The 23,850-nt window shown below is 40.9% G+C and overlaps 2 protein-coding genes across 3 annotated transcripts in view; both read right to left on the minus strand.

Moving 5' to 3' along the window:
* Window positions 1-244: 244 nt before the first annotated feature.
* On the minus strand, window positions 245-2,293 carry LOC307257671 (dickkopf-related protein 1-like). The gene is made up of 4 exons (XM_080036937.1): window positions 1,966-2,293; window positions 1,696-1,837; window positions 1,319-1,456; window positions 245-1,191 (listed from the first exon to the last, which is right to left on the minus strand). The coding sequence occupies exons 1-4, from the start codon at window positions 2,179-2,181 to the stop codon at window positions 926-928; spliced, it is 762 nt and encodes a 253-aa protein (XP_079893063.1). The 5' UTR covers window positions 2,182-2,293; the 3' UTR covers window positions 245-925.
* A 2,322-nt stretch (window positions 2,294-4,615) lies between these two features.
* LOC307257084 (cGMP-dependent protein kinase 1) overlaps window positions 4,616-23,850 on the minus strand; it is a gene marked incomplete at its 5' end in the record, with an annotated part of 73,971 nt that continues 54,736 nt past the window's right edge. For both annotated transcript variants that reach the window (XM_080036212.1, XM_080036211.1), the window contains 11 exons: window positions 4,616-6,898; window positions 7,275-7,341; window positions 7,457-7,519; window positions 7,609-7,731; window positions 8,204-8,367; window positions 8,984-9,125; window positions 9,595-9,684; window positions 11,067-11,206; window positions 11,649-11,745; window positions 15,851-15,925; window positions 18,222-18,287. In XM_080036212.1, the coding sequence (XP_079892338.1) occupies window positions 6,800-6,898; window positions 7,275-7,341; window positions 7,457-7,519; window positions 7,609-7,731; window positions 8,204-8,367; window positions 8,984-9,125; window positions 9,595-9,684; window positions 11,067-11,206; window positions 11,649-11,745; window positions 15,851-15,925; window positions 18,222-18,287 (1,126 nt within the window). In that variant the 3' untranslated portion in view covers window positions 4,616-6,799. The remainder of the gene's footprint in view (window positions 6,899-7,274; window positions 7,342-7,456; window positions 7,520-7,608; window positions 7,732-8,203; window positions 8,368-8,983; window positions 9,126-9,594; window positions 9,685-11,066; window positions 11,207-11,648; window positions 11,746-15,850; window positions 15,926-18,221; window positions 18,288-23,850) is intronic.

A 23,850-nucleotide genomic window follows, 5' to 3' on the forward strand; every position in this document is an offset into this window, starting at 1 on the left:
TTTCCAGAAGGGGGTGGTTGTTATTGTAGACAGAAACTGTTCAAACTTGTACCAAACGTTAAGTAAATATTTGAATGGTTTAGACCCCTAAGTGAAGAACCATTTATATGTGATACACCTTGAGTGAAACCTCACTGAAAAAAACAATTTCTCAAAAGACATTCCTTTTGTTTTGATTGTGACACGGAAGATCAGACAAACCATTACTAAAAAATGAAGGGCAGAGAAAAAGGAATGAGGTTATCACATGATGTTTAATAAAAACTAATATATTCCGACTTTTTATATATAACATTTTCTTATAAAACAATATATATATAACACATTTACAATGCATGCAGCACCATTTCTTTATAATACTGGTGATGACAGAATCCAATAGCTCAATTAAGTGCCAGCTCCAGGATAATATTTACAATACAGTAATTTACTGCAATAACTGAGGCTTGAAGTTCCATAAAAAGAGGAACAAAACAGCTCTGCCATTACCGACGACATGCATCGATCTTTTCCGAGACTTCTGAAATGTCACTTCCTAACTTCCGACTCCTCATCTCTTTGATAAGGGGAATTGGATCAGTCCGTCTTGCACTGTTGGGTCCCTCTGGGTCTATCGCATTTCCGCGACTCATGTCCCCAGCCTTCCGGGTGCTGTCTGTGTCAGCAGCTTTGGCAGGAAAGAATGTCTTAGGTGTTGGGTTTGTGTGTGTGTGTGTGTGTGTGTGTGTGTGTGTGTGTGCGTGTGTATATTTGTATGTGTGTCTGTCAGCATCTCAGGTGTATGCAGGGCAGAATAATGTTTGTCAGTGTCTGTGACTGATTGGTGGGTTTCTTGGGTCTGTGTGGGTATGTGTGTGTGTACGTCTGTATGTGTCTGCGGGTGTGCGTGTATCCATCTGTCTGTCTATGTGTCCTTGCGTTAGTGTCAGCGTCTCTGACAGGTGTGTAGGTTCCGGGCGGCAGTCCTGCTGACAATGTGGTCTCTCTCTCCCCTCTCCGGTCGACAGGCCATGCCGTCGCCACAGTCGCAGCGCTGGAAGAGCTCCAGGCCGTGGGTGCCTTTCCTGCGGTGGCGTGTGCACACCTGGCCCTCCGTCAGCACCGGCTTACAGATGCGAGACCAGAAGTGTCGGGCGCAACACAGGCCATCGGAGCAGTCGTTAGATCTCAGGCAAGTATCCCCCTCCTGACCTGGATAAGAGATAGAGAGAGAGAGAGATGAACATATGTTACATGAAGCCGACCTCATCGAATACTTATTGATGATGTTACTTGAACATAATGAAGATTGACAAGTCCTTCTTAAAGAGACGCTCACCTTTCACTGAGTTAGGCTGATGCCCACCGTGGGCAGTGGAAGGCCTCTTGGCATGATGCTCCATGGTGATGTTGTTTTTGTGCCAGCCGGTGTTAATGGATGTGTCTTGGCCATCTATGTCATTTGCCTGGCAAACACCTGGAAAGTTGGAAAAAGAAAGAAATGCATTTAAGGTCTGTGTTTACTGCAGTGGATATTAATTTATCTACCTCTTGGGCAAATTTGAATCAACTAAATTACTAATTCATGAGTAAACTCGCAGACATACAAGACAGCAAGCAGAGAAAAAGCAAAATATTCCAACCTATATCAATACCATCCATTACTTGTTAAATCGTAAATGCATGTTTAATATCAGATGTGAGATATGTGCTTACCATTGCTGCAGCGGTTTCCTGCACAACACATGGAGTCTCGTGCGCAACGCTTCCGGCTCTTACGGCAGGGCAGACAGGCGCCTCGGGCGTCGTTACAGAATTCATCAACTCCGCAGTCTTCGTCATCCATGCAAACACCTGACTGTTATCATTTGATTGAAGGGAAAAAAAGAAGCGTGTCATTTGAGTATTGAGATATTACTTGTAAAACTTACACGGACGCAACTTCAGTCGTTGCGCACATAATGGACTTTTACGCACGGTAGTTACCTGCAAGGTGTCCGCGGGAGATTTGTGTCCCATGCCCCCGGAGGGAGAGGTGCGCGGACTCGGGCTGACAGTGTCGGCGCCTTTGCTCCCCGAAGCACCGGGCAAGTTTTTGATCGCGTTGGAGTTGACCAGGACTGTCCCAGTGTAAACGTCCCCAAGGTATCCAAACAGCGTGAGATAGACGGCCAAGAAGCGGCGCGCTGACGGTGTCTGCATGATTCTTCCCTTAAACTCTGCAATGCTACAAATACACGGGAGGAAAAATCCCTTCTGTAAGGCTCAGGAGAAAAAAAGTGACAAAGTCCAAAGCGGCCTTGAATCCAGATTCCCAAAAAGTTTCCAGAGAGTTTCTGCACGATGCTCTGAAGCCTCCTGACTGGCAGTCCTGGGATGATCTCTTTATACATGTGGACCTGTTTGTCTTCCCGCCCCTCGCTGTGCACAACAAAGGCGGAGGGGTGGAATTTCAAAGAGAGCCCCACTGTACGGAAATGGCCATCTATTCTCCCTGCACTGGATTGCGTTTCACAATGTTTGTATAAAGAATGATGACCTACAAAGTCCGTCTGATTGCGCAATACTTAGTTACACCACGTATTGGATATAAAATACATTCACCCAGAGCTCACTCAATCTAGTTAGCCTTATATAAAATCTGTTTTTCAATACACATGAATGAATATAGACTCAATATATTTTCTTATGTTCCCTTTTAAACTATATTCTTTCTTAAAACAAGTTGTATCTTGTTTTTTTCTTTTCAATATCCACCTGTTGAATAAATTGTTCTGTTTTGTTTCCCCACTGACTTCAGAATATACATGGAAACACCATGTACTTTAATGAAGTTAGATTATATTAAGGTTGAATTTTAAATATCTTGTTTTCAAATTTAAAAAACATACACATTAAACTGCTTTTTCCTGTTTTATAGATAACTTCTTAAGTGATCACAATCCATTCATGAGAACATTTCAGGGTATATGAATATATTGTATTTAAAATACTTTAAGAGGTAATAATAATCAAAATCACCAATATTCCACACAATGGGAGATTTCGCGTGTCTCTCTTCATACACTCCAGTAGCCTCGTTTATCAAAACCTGTTTGGTTTTTCCACGTTCTTTGACATCCAAGTAGCCTAACTGCCCTTTGGCTGTGTGAACGCGGCGATTGAAGTCACTTGGGTCGATTAACTACTTCATTTGATCCTTCTGATTGCAAAGGGGGCAATTATCCACCAAAGTGTGCTTGATTACACCAGTAGCGGACATCAATGTGTAGGATATGCAGACCATTAAGGGGTGTGAAAAGTTTACCGAATTAATGGACTTCCGTGGCGAGGCCTTTCAGGCTTGACTGGCACTTTGAGATTAAAGGCAACTCTGATCTGTCCTGCTATCTGGCCCTCCACTGCAAGAAATGTCCATCCTTAAGGGTCAAATATCCTAACGTTCAAATTAAGTCCTAAAAGCGTACCAAGACAGAACATTTCCCCTGCCCAGTAAACAGTCGAGTTATAGTAAATGTGTTTTATGTTTGTGTTAAGTGATCTGCCCCATCTCTTCATGTGGTTCCTGAAAAATGATTGAAATAAGAGAATCTACATATTGAGGCTCAGTGAGAAAAGCTCACAGGTACTAGAGTAGCCTGGGACGGAAACAAGCGCTTTAAAATTCTCAATCTTGGCACTTGGACGTCATGTGCTGGTGTCACTTACAGAAGCCTATAGGCGTACATGTGTGTGTGTGTGCGTGCGTGTGTGTGTGTGTGTGTGTGTGTGTGTGTGTGTGTGTGTGTGTCTGTTTGCGTACGAGAAAGAGAGAGAGAGAGAGATGCGACGTAGACACCTGACAAACACGCAGGAGCACTTGGCGCGTTTGAATTGCTGTATATCTTTTGAAGTGGAGCTTTTATCTCCACTTTAGTAAATGTCAGTGCCGGTAAGGTGAGCTCCTTTGATGCACTTTGATCCCCTTTGATCTCGCGGACTTGTCACCCTGTTGTTATGGCTGAAGCGCCATTCCCCTGTCCCCCCAAACAGATTTTGTTGTTCGAATAACACCGAGACCAGAGAAGCTGAATCATCTGCACTTACCGCTAAGTGGATGACATTTGCTCTCTGGGACTGATTATTAGATCTCAGGCAAACCTTCGTCAGTTCACATCAGACTGAGGAGAGCAAAGTGCTCGACACGGTGGGCTCCGTCTCACCTGCAGCTCCCCCGTGTGGCAGCTGCAGCGAACTGCAAGGCCTCCACTGCACAACGGATCAATGTGAGATGTTTCAAATGACTAAAGAGACAAACACCACTCAAAAGTATTGTTTTTTTTTACTCTATAATTTTAAAAATCTTACACGTGGCACTCTGCAAAAAAAATACAAATCAATTTACAGCAGAATAAACAACATAACACAAGGCAAATATCAGGTAACAATGCAGAAGGCGTTCAATATAAGACTGGAAACCAGTGGTTGGTGAGGTGATGGCATACGTAAGGCTTTGTGAAAAGCATAACCTGCCCCTCAATACAATAAAACACTTATGGTATGCCTACAGAAGTATGATTTTTCCCCCCCTAAATTGTAGCTCTCCATCAACACCATTCAATGATTAATATCATATAAAGTGTGTGTTAGTCTGTTTGGCCTCCATGGATGAAATATGAGGTGATCTGTTCAGCTTTCTTCAAACCAAAAATATAAAAAATGAGTTTGAGTGATGATACATTATGACCAGTGCTATCATACCATCAACAATTGTCAACATTGGAAAACAAGAATGATGTTTGTTGTGTGTCTGGGAAAAAAAAACTGCAAATCATTCCTGCCATCTCCAAATGCTCAGATTTCCTGACTGAAACGGATGATGGATGGTCCCTTTGATTAATGGTCCACTTTATATCCGCCCAGCTTTGGTTGACTTCATAAGACCATATAAGATATGTAGAGAAAAGCATGTCATTGCAGTCACATCAGCTTCATGATAAATAAATGTCCCGGTGGTGTAATTAAATGAATGGGGTATAATAAGCAGGAAATGTAGTTCATATACAGAAATTCTCTTTTCATGGTGATTAATGTATTTCTAAGATATAACAAAGAATGAGAAGCAGCGATCTAAGAGGACACATACGTTTTTGAGGTGTATATGTGTTCATGCAGCATCGAGAAGGACTTGTCATGTTAATTTTGTATGCCATCGATATAAGGCACTTACATTTGGTCTGAATTTATGCTCTGACTTTTGGATAGTGAAATGTGATGAGCGGGGTGAGAGATCATGGCCCTACAGTATTCAACATTTTGAATTCCACAAAAAATACATTAACTTTTCTTTGTCATTTGCTGTATGTTTTGAAAATTCCCATACGATGATGCTGAGTAAAGATAGTTTTTTAGGTGACGTGAATGTGGTAGATTTCGCCTCAAAAGAAGTGGGTGATTCATTCATATTAACTTAAATTGGGTTCAAAAACCTCTGGATTACCACATAGCACGATGTAACATGGTGTCAAGTCATATCAAACACATGTTCACTCAACTTTACAAATTTACACAAGTATCCAATTTTTTTGTTTTGTTTAAAGAAGGAGGTCAAGTACGTTACATAGAAAATCAAGCACGAAAAATAATCACTATACAAAAACAATAACCAGTACTGTCATCTCACCATCGCTTGTCATAATTTATCAATAACAGCACCAAAGACTTTGAAACCATGTTCACAGTTTATGTCTGAACTACACAGGAGCGAACGGAGGACGAGGCATTCGGGTGATTTGAAATAACAACATTGAGAAGTTAAATCGATCGAGAAGTATTTATATGCGTGATGGCAAAGCGTTAAAGAACACAAAGCAATGTGTAACTTCATCTACTAGAGCTTCAAATTAGGTTTAACTACTGATTTGCTCAGTTAATGGTCTTAAGTGCATAATGACACATCGCTTCACAGAAATAATAGCTGACATGTCACGTGTGTCGATGTGTGATTCATTCAATTCTTAAGCAGGGCACTTAAAGAGTCATGTATCTTTCCACTGAATGCACAGTGTTTGTGCTTTTCAAGGTAGGTTCATCTCATATGAAGAGAACTAAGTATTTCATTTTAACCCGGTTGTGTGATAATTTAACTTGAAAATTCAAATACCATGTACTGTACATGCTGTATGCCATATGGGGATGTTAAGTAAGAACAACATCAGTGACATTCAGGTTAGTCTTCTTGAGCACTTGATACCAGTTTGACTTGCAAACTGTATTGTGTAGATCTCTGGAAAGTGTCGGAGATTGCAGCAAGCAGCTGCATGCCTAAAACCAGGGAGCAACTGCAGTAACATCTTATACCCTCCAAAAGTCCACCAAATATCCCACCAAATATTGCAGAGAAAACAAAACAGGAAATAATAAATCAGTCATCAGTCTTCTCGCTTTTTCAGCAGTCTGTCATCAATTTTTCACACTCCTATATTTATCCTGGAACCAAAACGTAGGCTATCAAATGCTCATCCTTTCCCCTATATGTATATGTGTTTGTCCCTGCACTTTCTTTGCCTTTGCCGTTAGAGCCGAGTGTAAGACAACACTGAAGGAAGTGCTACAGCAGTCCCATTATAAATGCTTGATCCACAGTGAAATAAAGGCATATCGGTGACCCAGAGGGTTTGCCATCCATCCGTTTATCTTCGTTTCCATTTGATGCTATCTTTCCCCTTTTAAAGCATTTTTTTTTTCTTTTTCTTTTTTAATAACGCAGCCATGTCCTCACAAAAGGCCTCCAAGCCAATAAAAGAAGAGTTCCGTTTGGTTTTAAGGGCAGATGTGGACTTCAAAAATCTGTGTCCCAGCCGGAGTTGTCGTCCGGCGGCGGGTCCTCGCTGTCCTCTGGGAAGCTGTCGAAGTTACTTGTGTCGACCGCTGATGTGACCTGTTGAGAAAGACATGAGAAAGGTTTTACACATCGGGTAGATCTGTATATATGTATGGCCAATTACAACACTTGATTAAAAAAAACTATTTTTCTATTTAAATGCAAGACAATCCTTTTCTAAGATGTATGTATGTATTAAACAAAAAAATATTTTCCTTTCTCTTCTCTTTATTATTATTACTATATTATTATTATTTTCGCTTTTATTTTTTTGCACAAAAAAACCCAAAATGTGTAGGGTGCTGTAAATGTGAACAATAACAATGTTGACAAGATGATAACCTATTTTTAATCCTAAAATCATTTTGACTGCGTGAGTGACTACAAAAGAGCCACGAGAGAAGAAATTCTAAGGGATAGGAATACCACTTACATTAGGGATAATAGGAGGCGTTAACGTGCCCTTCTTCAAGCCCTCCCAGTTAAAGCCTTCGAACCATCTGATGGAAAAAGCAGCGTCACTTCTTCATTTCATGATTATGTTTTACTGCACAATTACAGTGTGAAGAGAACCGAATGATTAAAAAGATTATATTCATTTATAGACATGCTTACTTGTGCTTTTGGATGTCTTTGACACCATTTTTCAAGTTTCCCAGTCGTTCAGAAGGATTATCCCTACAGGAGAAGGAAAAAAAAGATGATTCAGCATGATACGCACCACTTCAATTAATTACTCTGTGTTTAAACTGCTGGGGGCAACCCACCTGCATAGCTTTTTGATTAGGTTGGCAGCATTTTTGGTAATTTTCTTTGGAAATTCGATCATGTCGATGCCTCTCAGGATGATGTTGTAGGTTTTCATTGGATCAGGGCCAGAGAATGGAGGGCTACATGATACAGGCAAAGATATTAGTATTTAGTCAGAAGCGCATCAGAATGGAAGAATGAAATAAAGTGACATTTACCTGTGTGCAAGTACACTGAACAGTCCCATTTATATTTGTCATTTTTAAAGGTGCTATATACAGTTTCAGGGGTGGAGGATTTGTTTACATTTGTAGAGCCTGCAGTTTTCTAAACAAAACATATTTACTCTACATGTAATTCTCTTCTTTGAGAAACCTTGAACCAAACCTGGAATATGTTACTGTATTTACTGTAATGCAGTTTGTTTATTCAGTTATGAGAATATATCTTAGAGAATGTTTACTTCTCTGACAGACCCAACTTTACGTAGTGCACCCTCTTAAAGTTTCTAAATGTTTTTTTAATCTGTTTGTTGTGTATGGTAACCCTCTATGCAATCACAGAGAACACTTAAGATATTAGTTTGGTGGACATGCCCAGACTTGGGTGTACCTGCCAGTTAAGAGCTCAAACATGAGGATCCCTAGAGACCAGTAGTCGGCTGAGATGTCGTGGCCCTTGTTCAGAATAATCTCTGGTGCTACATACTCCGGCGTCCCACAGAATGTCCATGTCTTCTTCCCAAAGCCAATCTTCTTAGCAAAGCCAAAGTCCACCTGAGGAGAAGAAAAATATGTTGTTCTGTCAGTCAGACAAAGATGATTTAATTTCCTATTAAAAAAGGTTTTTCTGCTGGCCCCCTCTGCAACATTTCAATGCTGGCTTCCGCTACAGCAACGTCTCCCAAACTCCTTAAAGTGACTGCACTGACTGCATTTCCATAAGAAAACAGACGCACTGTGCATTAGTAGCCTACCTCATACAACCCCACTTCAAAAATACTGAACTATCCCTTTAATTATACTGTAGTGACTGTTTGTTTTAGATCATATTCATTTCAATGTGCAATAATGGTGAAGCCGTAAATTAGGTGATTATTTCAATATGACAGTTTTTCATTTCATGCTTTAATGGTTACAAAAAGTTGAGCAGCTGGTTGCTGATGTGCCAAAAGCCACACAGTGGTTTCTCCTTGACGAGAGAAGGGAATGGCTGTACCCCAAAAAACACAAATCCTGACTCAACCTCAATTATACTTTTCTTTATACTATAATTATACTTTTATTTACAGCCAACGTGAGGCAAGTGCTCACATTTCCCTTGATCGTTCGTTGTAGCATCAAATAGAATGACTAGCAGTTTTTTTGGGTGGTATACTTATTGCTCTCTTACCAGTTTGGCATAGCCCCTGTGGTCCAATATAAGGTTCTCTGGTTTGAGGTCTCTGTAGATGATTCCTTTGGAATGCAGGTATGCGAAAGCCTCCACCACACACCCTGTGTAAAACCTGGTGGTTGAGTCCTCAAATGAACCCCTGGAAACACAGCAGGACAACAGAGCCCAACTGTCAACTGTATGGCAGCTAAATGCACTCGTCCAGCAAAAACAACTTCTCTTTAGGACAACCAGGAGTCTCACTCTGCTCAGGATTCCCATGGCAGATATCCAATAACAATATTGTCTTAGGCATTGAAATACATAAAGCAATATATTTACAGAAAGTGATTTATGCAAATCTCCACATTATTTACTATTATTTGAAGCACACTTGCTATAAATATAACTAGTAGGCAATATTGCACTGCACCAAAATGCCCTGTTGGGATATATAGATGTGTTATGTATGTCAAAGAGAAAAAATGTGTTGGGTGAAACACAGACTCTCTTAGTGAACTGAAAACCTTGGAAATGGAAAAGCACTATTGCTGCAATTCTCTACAACTGTGGTACATAACACAGCTGATACAACTCAATTATATCCGACGTGGTGAAGTAGAGCTTACCGGTCTCGAAGAATGGTCCACAGCTCTCCTCCCAAACAAGCTTCCATCAACATGTAGAGGTACTTGCTGTCCTTGAATGTTCTATAAAGTCTGAAAACACAAAAGTGGACATTTTTACATTACGTTACATTTTATTTAGCTGACAGTTTTATCCAAAGCGACTTCCGTTAAGTGCATTTAACCATGAGGGCACAAACTCAGAACAACAACAATCACGTAGGTACTATAGCTTCAAATACACCAAACTACAAAGTGGCGCACGTAAGTGATACATGGAGAAGTAAAAAGTGCAATTTCTTTTTTCTTTTTTTTTGTCAAAGTGCAATCTGAAGTGAAGTGTTTTAAGGCTGCGGCGGACATCACTCTCCTTTGCCCTCCTTAGATAACATTGCCAGCTCTCGATGCCTCTCAAGAGCAAAGAAGATCATCCGTGACCACCTCCATCCCAGCCACCACCTGTTCAGCCTACTGCCCTCTGGTAGGAGGTACAGGAGCCTGAAGAGGAGAACCAACAGACTGGCTAACAGCTTCTTTCCTTGGGCAATCAGGTCACTCAACTCTCATAAAACATAAAACATTAAACAGACATACACATAGGCTACCTCACTTTCCACAAGTGCAATATGCTTTCTGCCTTTTAGATTTATTTATTATGACATTGCCTGTCCTTGTCTTGTTTCTTTTGTTGTTTCTGTGTATTGTTTTTATACTGTTTTTAACTTAAATTGCTTGTCTGTTTTTTCTGTGTGTGTAATGCACTTTCAGTTGGCAATCCCAATGTCGTTGTATAGGTGACTGTACAATGACAATAAAGACTATCTTATCTTATCTTATCTTATCTTATCTTATCTTATCTTATCTTATCTTATCTTATCTTATAGCTTTCAAGTGCAAAAATATATGATGGAAATCTCGTTGGAGAAGTGCAATTAATTAATGTCAGAACAAACCATTTTCATTTATGCATGCTTTGGAATCTAATAATCAAATTAACAATGATCCAACCCTAAGATGTGTAGGAAGCTTTTTTAAATCCCAGTATATAAGCAGTATATAACATATTGAATAATCAAGAAAAACGTGTTGTGCTTACGGCAACAAAAACTAGAGCATTTGAGATGGTATGTAGCCTTACATATAGATATACATTATACAAAGTAGACCGAATGTATGTATAACAAGTGTGTCTTCTTTTTTTATTTCAGGGTCAAAAGATGTTGGAGCAAGAAAGCAGAAAAAAGAAATCCCTTTTAAGGTCACCAGAGTATCTCAGGAACATCACAGGTACATACACACACACTCATACTAAACACGTTTTCTTTTCATAAAAAAAAATTAATCTACACAGAAAAATCTTGTCAATAAGACCCTTGTGGCTCTAGAGTAATGAAGTACTGGTCCTTCACCTGGGTGTCATGCATGGAATATTTTTCCATTTGAATGAAGCATCTCAGGAGGTGTATATACAGTACCTAACAATGAAGTCAGAGTGGGCTTCCTGCATGATGAGTTTCTCTGAACGTATGTGCTCCTGCTGTCTGGTGTCCACAATGTGCCGCTTCTTCAGTATCTTCATGGCAAAGGTTTTGTTTTCATCACTCTTGAGCTGAACCTACAGAGAACAGGAGAGAGAAAGGTAAGCCTGCGCATTAACCTGCACGGCATATTAAAGGTGCAGTCAGCCATTCTGGAGAATTCTTGTTGTCAAATCACTTTTTGTCAAAATCAGTGAATATTTCCTCACAATCCGCTACCTGTCTTTGCTCTGTCTGCGCTGAAAAAGAAATCCAATGTCATGTCCTAGGCTCTGTAAACTAGCATTTTGCTAGCTACCGTGGGCCCATTTGTTTACATGCCTAGGCCCTAGCAGAGGCTAGACTTTTTTTACAGCACACTCACAGTATGGACAGGTAGCGGATCGTGAAGAGATATTCACTGATTTTGTCAAAAAAGTGATTTTGTAAACAAGCATTCACCAGAATCGCAGACTCCTCCTTTAATCAATTTTAAAGATATACAAATAGGTGAATTTAGCATAATATAGATAAACCTACCAGCTCAACGCGACCGAAGCCACCAACCCCCAGAGTGTCGATGATGTTGAAGTCAGCTAGGTTGAGGTTGAAGAAAAAGGCATTCTCTGCTTCATACCTGAGGTGGCAGGAAATAGAGGGGGAAAATGACAGGATTAGTGAAGAAATGAAGGATGAAAGAAAGAAGAGATTATCCACTTCCAACAACCTGAGACAAAATATCCGTCTCCTTCAGCTCATTTGTTTGCAAATCTTAAGAGGATGTGACTCATTGTAATCTATCAAGGATGTTATTGAGGATGTGGAGCGTGTGCAAATATGAAGACATGAACAGGGTGAATTTGAGTTTAGTCCTCTTGGCAAGTGACAAACCACTTTGACCTGTCCTTGAAGGCAGACCATCTGTCCCCTAGCCTGTCCCCCATTCTTAATAGCCAAGAACAAAGAAGGGGATATCAGTCTGCTCAGCTTGGCACTGATTACATGCCACCAAATACCCTAACCTGCAAGTGCTGGCAGCAAGCGGAGATTGTTTACATGTGTCCGTCCCCTTATCCCAATATGCCCTGTGTGTGTGTGTGTGTGTGTGTGTGTGTGTGTGTGTGTGTGTGTGTGTGTGTGTGTGTGTGTGTGTGTGTGTTTGTCTTTTCTCTGGTTCTGGTTTGATCCAGACAGGGTTTCATCAGCTCAGTGTGGATCAGCAGGCTTAGGGCAGACCTTTCCCAGGTCACTAAGAACAGACTATCACTTCAACGTCAAGCACACCAACACAACAGCTGGTTGCCAATTTTTTACAGACATTGATTTTTTTTTAAACTAAAAAAGACCTACAAGGAATGAGTTGCTGAGATAAGCCAGCGGTGTTCCTTTGTGGGACGGCAGGAAGTACTTCTATAAACGAGTCATTTTATAAGCACTTCAATTTGATCTATACAAATGCTTACTTTTTATCTGCCTTCATTATAGTCTTATGGTGGCCATTTGAGAAGTGGAGAATTTTAATCCACGAGATGCATCAGTTACACTGCAAGCGAGAACAATAAAACCCGTCCCTGTGAGCTGAATGTCAGACACAATGTTGGCAGATTAATAAACACGGCGGTTCTCATAAACAAATCAGGTTACCAGGTCGGTCTCTATTTATGTCTGTGTATATAACCAGTATTACTAGCATAGGATTCAGGGGTGATCCTTTCATCTTTTTTAATCTGGACACCAGCCAGAAACACACTCCAAATCCCAAAATGCTCTTGGTTTATTTACAGTAATACAGACTCTGTGCTAGGGTGAGCGGCAAGTGGGCTTACATGGACACACAAACAAGACCACACACAAAACCTATGAAATATGAAAATGAGGTGTTTTGGTCCCATTATTAAACTAGTTCCCACAAGTTTTGTCAACATACAAAGGGTTTGGGAATGAGGGGATCATATTTCATTAGGCAAGTCTTTAAATGGTCTAAAAGTAATAGCATTTGTTGGCCAGCAGATGGTGGCAACTGCTCATTATAAGTAAGTATCAAGGTATAGAGCTTTGGAAATCTGATTAGCAAAAACTCCCAGGGCTTTATCTTCTACTGCGATTAATTAATTGTTTTGTTTAAGGAAAAATTATGAACACACTTTCTGACGGTGTCTCAACTAAGGCAAAGAATAGCTCAGATATTTGATGAAGCGGCAACAAAAAAACTAATACGGATGTTCTTTTTGCGTTTATAGGCAGAGAACAACGCTTGTCTGTGTCAATGGCCAAAGCAGTAGATGGAATATGATATTGGCTGGCAGACCCAGTGGGACTGTATCTGTACATCCACCCTAAATAGATGTCTAAACCATGACCTTGACCAAAAGCTAACACAGAGCTCAACTGCATCCGACAATGTAATGCAACTCTGGTTAGATACATAGTACGTGTATTTTGAGGTCCCTAAGTAGATGCGGATGAAATGACATGTTACTTATTATGGTTATGTGGCAAATGCATTACTAGCTCTGCAATACAAAGTGTTCCCGTGCGGGTCAAGTAACACCCTGGTGGGCGATAATCTGTATCAGTGAACGGATGAGATCATAAGAATGATGCAATCCTCCGGTATCTGTGTGTGTGTGTGTGTGTGTGTGTGTGTGTGTGTGTGTGGGTGGGTGGGTGTGTGTGTGTGTGTGTGTGCTATTATCCTCATTTCCTTTGCTCCGGTTCATCTTGGTCCAGCCTTACTCAGGAAAGAGGAGAGAGGACAGCATCCCTGACCTTCAAGCTCACTCTTATTAAAAGTCACTTTTATTTACGAGTAACTCCTGCTTATTGAACTGCTCCACCTGTTCAACGGAAATGGGACATGCCGAGTCACACTGGGTCATATTTTTCTCACTTATCTTCAATCATAAAGAGTTTGAAGATTAGCAGTACGTGTCAAGTAAAGGAAAGTATGTATGCTCAATGCAGGGCCTATTTGAGTTTTTATGACCATTTGAAATGTTTTGTGACAAATTACATTTTATGCCTTTTATAAGAGTGAACAGCCGCAACGTGTTTATGTGGTGATGTAGGGACGAGGGAGGGGACTGCCAACTACAGTCACTGAAAGGAAGTTATCTTAAATAACCCAATCGCTTACTTCTGCTTTAAAGGTACAGTTGGTGATTCTGGTGAATGCTTGTTCACAAAATCACTGAACATCTCCTCAGGATCCGCTACCGGTCCGTACTGTGTGTGTGCTAATAAAAAAATCCAGTGTTAATAGACAGCCTTGGCTCTGTAAACTGGCATGTAAGCAAAGGGTATGTAAACAAAGTGGTCCCACCGTAGCTTGCAACATGCCTAGGCCATGCATTAAAACTGGAATTTTTTTCAGCGCACACACAGTACGGACAGATAACAAATTATGAGGAGGTATTCACTGAAAAAGTGATTTTGTCAATGACCCTTCTTCAGAATCACTGAGTCCACCTTTAAGGTTACGGTAACTCTGAATTGTAGGGGAAATTGTTTGTATTGTTTGTCTACATACAGATTCTCACCTCGCCTTCCACTACACTTCACTTTAATTCATGTTCCCATGCAGGCAGATTATACAAATAAAACATTACAGCAGAGGCAGATGTATTCACTCTAGTTTGTGCAGGTTGAAGCTTCAGAAAAAGCAGCAGCTTGATCAAAAACCCCTCTGTGCATAAAGTGTATAGCACATGGCAGGGAAGCTGTCTTTGAAGAAAAGACCTGTCAACATCACAGAGAGCAGCTGTAGTTTTAGCTGTATATAGTTACAGTACGGCTGCATGGCGCTCATCCGCTGTGACCAATTAGAGATAGTTTCCATCACCGTGGAATCCTTTCGCTCCTGACTCAGGCTTTCCTGACCAAGAAACAAACGTGCTCTGCTAGGCCCGGCAGAAAGACGTCAAACACACCCAGAGCAGATGGGAGGGAGAGCTACCTTAATCAGGGCTTTGATGTGACAGGTTTCACGGAGAGGAGGGAGGGAGGGAGAGAGTGGATTTATATTAAGGTTACAAACGGTGGCCTGAGCAAAAGTGCAGAATGCCCCTCTGCTCGAGTTCCAAAGTGCCGTTGTAGAATGTGTAGTTTGCCTTGTCTGCCCGTCTTGTTCTTATCTTTCCTCACTCTATCCGTCCATGTACATCTCTGTTTCCCTTTCTGTGGGGCGATAAGCTGTCCCTGCCCTCTTGCTCCGTTTAATCTGTCATTACCGGGACCTTGTTGTTTTTTTCTTTTTCTCACCTTGACACACAACATAGCACAGAGGGACTGAGGTATCAGATCATACCCATATGTTACTGCTGCCTGAACCCCCCCACCCCCCTCCCCACAATATGCAAACCTCATTGCCAAGGTGTCTTTCATTGCGCTATTCTCTTGTTTCCATAGCGACGATACATAGAGTGCATATTAATTCCTCCACAAACAGAGGTGGAGGTCACAGCATCTGCTTCCTGGGCACTGGGGTATTGTCTTGTTATGTAACGGAACTAGAGGCACAATGCGTCAAAGGCTGGCCTAGAGCACGTTTCCTTATAAACAAAAAAATGGCGGTCATTAAATGGTGCAAGGTTTTAAAAAGGTTACTGAGGCTGAACATGTAATGTGTGAAAAATGATCTAAACTAAACAAATTGTAAGCCTGAAGCATAGAACAATAACGTGTATTTTTAGTGGTTACCTTGATTCATTCGTACACACCGATTAAACTCAATTTTTTCTTACCTGGCTTTGGCATCAGCATCCTCGAGGCCTTTAGTAGACACATCCTCCAAACCTCCAATCAGGTGCTTGAATGAACTGCAACACAGAAGGTAAATGTTACTGGGAAACTGCACATGATCAGACTGGGCTTTATTTGTTCAAGAATCCAAAATCTTTCCACACAAAATGAATACACATACTCTCCACTTAAAGGTAGAGTCAGCTTGTTGTCAAAATCACTTTTTGTCCAAATCAGTGATACATCACCTCACAATCTGCTACCTGCTGTGTGTGTGTGTGTGTACACTACGCTATCTTAACGGGCATGTCGCTAGCTATTGTCGGCCCCCTTTGTTTACATACCAGTTTACAGAGCCTAGGCTGCGTATTAGTACCAGTATGTTTTAAGTGCACACACTGTAGGGACAGGTAATAGATTGTGATGAGATATTCACAGATTTTGACAAAAAAAAATGTTTGACAACAAATGTTCTCCAGAATCGCTGACTTCACCTTTAATAACTGACTAGCTTATGGTAAGAGGAAGTAAACACTGTCTCTACTCTGGTGTTCTGTAGAAGAGGCTGGTAAAATATACAGTATGGCCACACTGTCGTACAAAAACACACTGCCAGCTATTATAATATATTCATCATTCTGCTTTTAGAGACAAGCCTCTAAAATTCAGTGAGAACAGACGATAGGGTACAGCTACCCTGAAGAGGTGTAAAATACTGTCATGGCAGATTGGGGCTTAGTGTGAATTATAGACGCCACAGTGCATACATTGTTTTAATGAATGTATTATTAAATAGAGAACGTACTGTGCTGAGTAAAATAGTTTGAATATTCGGTTGGAAGTTTCAGTGGTAAGACAATCCTACAGACAATATTTCATATCCTTTCAGTATTTGGTCCTGAGTTATTAAACTGGAATAATTTGTGCAACCAATTTCTTCTCAGGCCTTTGTGATAAAATTACAATAATAATTACCTTACTGGATAGACCAGAACTTATTTAATTGTCGCTAGTATGACAGTTAAAGAGAGGTTGTTGAGTTGATGCAGAATAATGAGCTGCATTATACTTGAATACGCGGGAATAAAATCCTTCGAAGCTGCAATAAACAAAAGAATAACAACTACTCTTTGGCTCATTTCTCTCTCAAGTATGGCCGTCGGTGCAAAAGACACCAAACATCCGGAAAAAGCGAATAGCCGAGACAGTTTTTTCATGTACAAGCTCATCAAGCTGTCAGACAGAAGATGTATGTAATACAGCTGGTGTGTTTCCTCCTTTTGAGACCCTAATGCCTGTGAGCTGGGAGCTTATTTTTTAGAAATATGTTTGGCTGCTCTGAGTGTCTATTTCATTTAGTCTGTGACTCCCTGCCGCTTTGTATGTATAAATGAGCACCGAATGAGACAGTTTTTTTGAATATTAGCAATTTGGCTTCTGCATTGAAACTGGCCTGGCTGTGACAAACATACTGACACACACAAACACACACACACACACACACACACACACACACACACACAATGGGCTAGTTTTTTGTGGGATGTGACACCATTAGCTGCTGACGAAACGTAGCAGTAATCACCTGTGCTGGATGACTCACTCACTCACTATCCCCCTTTCCCGGCGCTGAGGATGGCCCATTTGTGCTTGCTTTGTTCCCTGAGGCCATAGGGAGGCCCTGGGTAAGCGATATCATCTACAATCCCACCCCCCCCCCCCCCCATCACCATCACCACCATCCCTACATCCATCTGTCCATCTATTCTCATCACACAAATAAATGCTGGAGACGGAGATGTTTAGGGACTATTATTCTTAAGATAGTGACCTGACAAGAACTCCTTTGGAGCTACGTTATCTATTCAAGCACGATCTTACCACAAAAACATGATAAACACGGGTAATAAAAAGTCTGCAATAAAAGGAGAAAAGCGAATGTTTGCGCTGAGATTTGTGCAAAGGGCCTCGTGAAGCATTGAAACTCTATACTTAAACTGATTTAAGGGTTTAGGACACATTTTACCCATGCCCTCTTGACAGCATTTAGCAAATCAAGACGAGATTTCATAAGTGGAGTTGCCTGTGTCTGGAGAACATTTATATTATCTGTTTTGAGATCAAGTGCTTCGAGGTGACAAAATGTAATCAATTGGATAATTTTTAAGATTTATTTGACACCTGTGAACTTCATAAAAATTGTGTGACGTGTTGTGAAGGTTTGGGTTGGTGTTAGTAAAGGTGTAGTGCAGAATCTGTGTGGTAGTTTTACATGGCTGTTCACGACAGACCTTCATCCATTCATTTAGATTTTTCACCACTGTCCAAGAAGGAATATTATGTTATGTTGGGAAGAACTGTATTGATACTCACTCTCGATCGATGACTAGACAGGTGACGGCCTCTGCAGCAATGACGTTGGCTGTCCTGATGTCCTCCCTGGACAAAAAAATCACACAACGCAATCAGTTACACAAGCAAAACTGACATGATCACAAACTATTATCAAATCACATTATAATCCTTTAAATCACTTAAGGCTCATTTAACTCCATTCACTCTATCAGTGGCACAAGCACACAATGAAAACCTCCCTATCGGCAGGCAACACACTGCATGATAGGCATTACTCTTTATTGTGTTTGACATCAAGCTCCTCTTCCTCTGACGATGGCGAGTCGCCCCAATCGCACGAATCCTCCGAGTCTGTTTCCCAAGAATCCATGCACACAGAGTCCCAACAGCGATAAGCTCTGACTATGTACCAGCGCACTGCCCAGGGCCAGCCCTCCAACAAAAGACACTGTGGTTCTTGTATAAAGATCTCCAATCCGAGTGTGCGTAGTATTATCCAGTTTGACTCGGGCTAAAACATTAGAAAAATACAGGAAACTCTTCCAGGGAGGTCTCGTAAGAAGATTATTTCATGACCCATCTTTTTTTTAAATATGTAAATAGATTATTCTCAGAATGAATTTAATTAATTTAATGAGCCACTTAAAAGCTTGGTCAGGTTCTGTAGATTTGGAAAAGAGTTGATGATTCAATTGAAGTGCTAACTGTATCTGACAATCGCTCTCTGTGTCTGATCTGAACTCAGACACATGGAAACCTATTTGAATGAGCTGAGGTGACAATTCTTCCTCGGGCTACGTAGCCTTCCCTCTCCCTCTCTCTAACACACAAACATTCACCCTCTTCGTGCACACACACACACATGACTCTATCTGTTGACCCCTTTGAATAAAGGGCACAGCTGGCGGGTGAACAACACATTTTGAAAGGTGAGGACTACTGCAGAGAAGAGCAGAGGAGAGGTGGGCCGTGTAGGACAGGGGCATAGGATATATTGACAGATGACTACTGGGGGCCCTCCTGTTAGATTAGCACATACACTACTTCATTCACCACTGATAAGCTCCTCTGAGCTGCATCCGTGCTCTCGACAGTTGACACAACACTCTGGCAAACATTGCTCCACCTGCTTCTGTTTGGCCACAACAGCATCAAATACCATTCACAAGAGCACACTTAGAGTATAAATACACATGTTAATGAATGACTGACACAACAACACATATCACAGATTGTGACTCCATGTTTGTTACTTCTGATGACTATTCAGATATTCAGAAGCTGAATAGGGCGCCATACAGCACTGCACTACAACTTCTAAACACGTACCTGCCTCTGTCGAGCAACTCGACGAACTTTGTGCAATCAAATCATATTGTCTATGTATCCAATGGCCACCCAACACACTCCTTAAGTGGCAATTCATTTCAAAGGGTTGAGAATCTAAACTACAGTACTTTAAGCAACTTTTATTTTAATTTGAATACAAGATTTCGGCATGTAATGACTTATTTCTAAGTAGTACTAAATATGTAAACAAGCGTCAATGCAACATGCACACATCAGTTTTTCTCATCGGTGACAATGAGCTACAACTACAGTGACAACTGCAATCTTTTACTGGAGTTCATTTGTCTCGTACAGGAAAGTGTACAGTGTTTGTGACCTTTACTAACCATGGTGATACAACAACAAGACAACACTTCGGGCCATATTGAAATAGTGGTTTCACAAGCATGAGTTAAGAGACCTTAAAGGTTTTGTAGATAGCAGAAGATTCTTACACCTGTCCCTTGCTGCTAGACCGTAACTGAGGACAAAGTCTTAGTGTAATATTGTGTTGATGCCTGCGATGTTTTTTGTCAAACACAATCGCTAAACAACTTCTGTCAGAAATAACCACTTGCCCAGCGATGAGCCTGAGATGGCTGGACACTTGTTAAGCCATCTTAAGGCGGCACCATAAGTAATGCAATAGAAACACAGACACAAATGCTCATGTACGGACACGCTTAAAACAGCTGCATGCTGTGTCTGGAATGTCCTTTTGGACCTACACAGGAGGGAAACCTGTGGTGTTGATTTCCAGTAAATATTTGAAATGGACTTGGTAATTGGACAGTGATCTGGTTTCCCGGGAAGGGGGTTATGAAAATAAAGCACAGGCTTGTAGGCTGACAGTGGGGCAGTAGCTAGAACAAGAGGTGGCTCTGGTATAAACAGACAATCCCTCTTTGACTGACAGGTATTCAGGTAAATGGCCTGGATAGATGTGTGTGAAACTTCACAGGTTATTATTACAGTTAACAAAATGGTGTCTGTGCACCTTTTACCATTAACGACAAATGATCCATTTTCCACATAACTGCAGAGTATAACCACTTTCCAAGGGCATTCCATATATATTTTCACATTTAGGAATATATGTTTCCTGCTATTTCAGGCAGCCACTGGCTCCATTCATGAAAACTAAGATTGTTTCTTGAAGACTATCTCATTGTTTTGATTGCTTTTTCCGGTAAAACCCTATTGTCCGATATGTAAGTATAAGCTATACTAAACATCATTTCAGTCCCAAGCTATGGTGTCAGAATAACATGGACATTGTGAGAGGAGGTTCAGATGTATTAGCTTGCCACAAACACATTCAAACAGTAACTGGGACCCACTTTTACTCATTTACAGAATTTACTTTAGTGCTCTGTCCAAAAAATATATATTTTGTGGCAGTGTTTGTATTTATTATTTAACAGTGTCAAATCAATGTGCTCTGATGTCCAGTTGACAGATCAGTCTGCCAGAAAACGGTCTACAATTGTGAGATAATTTGTGAATTAAGGGCGGCCTCTAGCTGTTACTGACTTTCAAGGCTTGCTTAATGTTGTTTGTCAGCTCCTCCATCCTTCCACCCTCTCCTCTACCCTTGGGTTCCAACACCTAAAATAGATGTTTGTTTTGTGGGAAACTCTGAAGGAACGGTCCCTGTTCGTAACTGAAATACAACTCAACAATTGTGCATGTTTCCAAAAATAAAAAAGCAACATGGGATCACGTTGATGAAGTATTTCTCGAGCAGTTCCCAAAAAAAAAGCTTAGTTCTTTGATAGTTCTTTTTTTCATACTGTGATGGGAGGCACTGAGAGTCGCTGTATACAATCAGGAATGGCTTATCTTTTGCAGCAGCAACCATCCAGCAGAGTATTGCACTTGCCAAAAAATAAATACATGAGTGAGCCCACAGCTTCATCTTCTCACCTGTACCGGGGTTAACACGCCCACACCATCACAGCCTTTCACTGGGATTTAATAAAAGCTTGTCATTGGTGTGAAAATGGTCTGACACGGACACAAATCACATTTCTGTCAGTGACAGCACACTTTTCCCCCCCAAAAAATCTTTCTTCCTACAAACACACACACACACACACACACACACACACACACACACACTCACTCACTACACTTGTTCAATGTGTTACTCTCACAGATCAAAGGCAACATCTTCAGATGGACAAAGTGGCCGTTGAGTGGGGGCTATTGGGTTTCATGAGCAAGGACACACACAGTTAACTTCCAATGAGAAAGATTGCTCTGCAGAAGAGCCCTCTGATCAAAAGCCTGGTTCCAAGATGATCAGCATCGCAATCATTTAAATTTGCGATACGTGCTTGACCATCAAAGGTGTAGCTCTATGGGCTTCTCTCGCCCAAGACACTCAAAGACAAAAGGGAGCTTGTGACGAAATATGATAACAAAACCAAGCAGATGGCAAGGAGTGAAGAGCACTTTGTTCCAGTGTAGAAAAGATGTGGTTTTGCTTGTTTAAAAATAGCATGAGATGCTCTTGAAGGTGCTTTGAAGAGCTTTTCAAAACTGCACACTTCTTAATTCATATGTATCACATGCATTTAAAGGTGGAGTCAGTGCACACTCACAGTACAGAAAGGTAGCCGATGGTGAAGAGATATTCACTGATACAAAAAGCGACTCTGACATCAAGCATTCTCCAGAATTGCTGACTCTAACTTTAAGGATATGTGTGATATAATTACATAGAAATGCACACACTATACGATATATGTGTGCACACATACAGTCATCACTGCGATACATCCATATTTCTCTGTTCTTCCATACACAGCTTCTCTATCCATTATAAGTCCATACTTTGTGTCATGCTTTCATTCATCAAACAGCAAGTTTTTTTTTTCTCTCAGCTGTGCAAAAGGATCAAGTTTCGATTTAGGAACAAACAGCTCCTCCCACTGTCAAGAGATCACGCTTCCTGTGCCTCACATGTCCCGCATTGCTCTGTCATATTGTTTTTTTCTATAGTCGTTAGCGTTAACATATGGAGAAAGCCCGGCCATCTGTTCAATTCCAGCTGTTGCCTGATCACCACATCAAGCATCTAGAGTGTTCCTGTCGGAAATGAAAACCATTATTTCGAAAGTGTTTTGACAACGCATAATGTGGGCATTTATTTTTCACAGGATATTGCTTTTTTCTTTTGAAGTAATTATTTTCTGCTCTTGATGTGTGATTTGTTTGGGGCTGGAGAGCTTATATTGAGGCAGCTTTCACATTCAGCAGCCACAAGATGGCGACATCTTCACTTTTTTAATGTTGTATTTGATAGGCGAACACTTAACTCTACGCCCATGGGTGCATTTGTACTCTGTTCCTACCAGAACCTCATCACAGCAATAATGGATGTCCCTGGCACAGGTTTACATAGTATAGATATTTGTAATGCTTGGGACTGTACACGCTTGGCCTCTGCTCAGTACATGTTTATCTCTATCGACATGAGCCGCTGTGTTAGTGACAGCAGCTATGCCAACACGTTGAACGCAAATGTTAACACAAAAGAATATAAACAGAGGGTGATCATTCATTATTATAGTCAAGAACAGGCTGAAGAAGTGCTTGAAAGGGAGTGAAGAAAACCGACTAAATAATCTAAAGAGGCACATTCGAAATGATAACATTGTCTAAATGAAAGCGGTCTTCAGCTGAAAGCACACAATATGACTGTCAAGTCCACTCACAACAATAAATGCTTTTTCCCCCTGTAGCTCCCTCTCTGGGTGACATAGCTGTGTGCAAAACATTGCACAGTTGTCACTTGGTGTGATTGTGAAGGATGTCCCTTGTCACTTGAAAATAAACACAATTTTTTTTTCCTTTTGATTTGAGCGAAACAGACCTTGAGATAGAAGAGCCTGAAAACAGTGATCTCGTTCTTCCTTTCCACATCGGGGGTTGGACCAATGTATTAAATATTCATGCTGTTTAAATAGCATTTGCTAGGAATTTGAGTCCATAACCAATCATTTTAACATCCATCTAAATATGGTTTTAGTTGTAGATATCAGCCATTTGGATTCCTACAAGAGTCTAGACCGTTTCTTTCAGTTCAGTTCAGCTCAAGCGTAACAAGCTTTCCATGGTTCAGGGATATAATTTTAGTGTCACATCTCAGAAAAGGTGTCTGGAACAGCTCCAGTAAATCCGGCGTGAAGTTGTTTAATATGCTCCAGGCTTGAGGCATTTTCTAACCACTTACCAAAGTTATCACAGCTCTCAGGGAGAATGAGTAGTGGAAAACAATATGGACTGATATGAAAGCGCGGGGCTGATTGAT

This window comes from Ammodytes marinus (assembly GCF_949987685.1).
Source record: "Ammodytes marinus genome assembly, chromosome: 11".
In the NCBI taxonomy this organism is placed as follows: domain Eukaryota; kingdom Metazoa; phylum Chordata; class Actinopteri; order Uranoscopiformes; family Ammodytidae; genus Ammodytes; species Ammodytes marinus.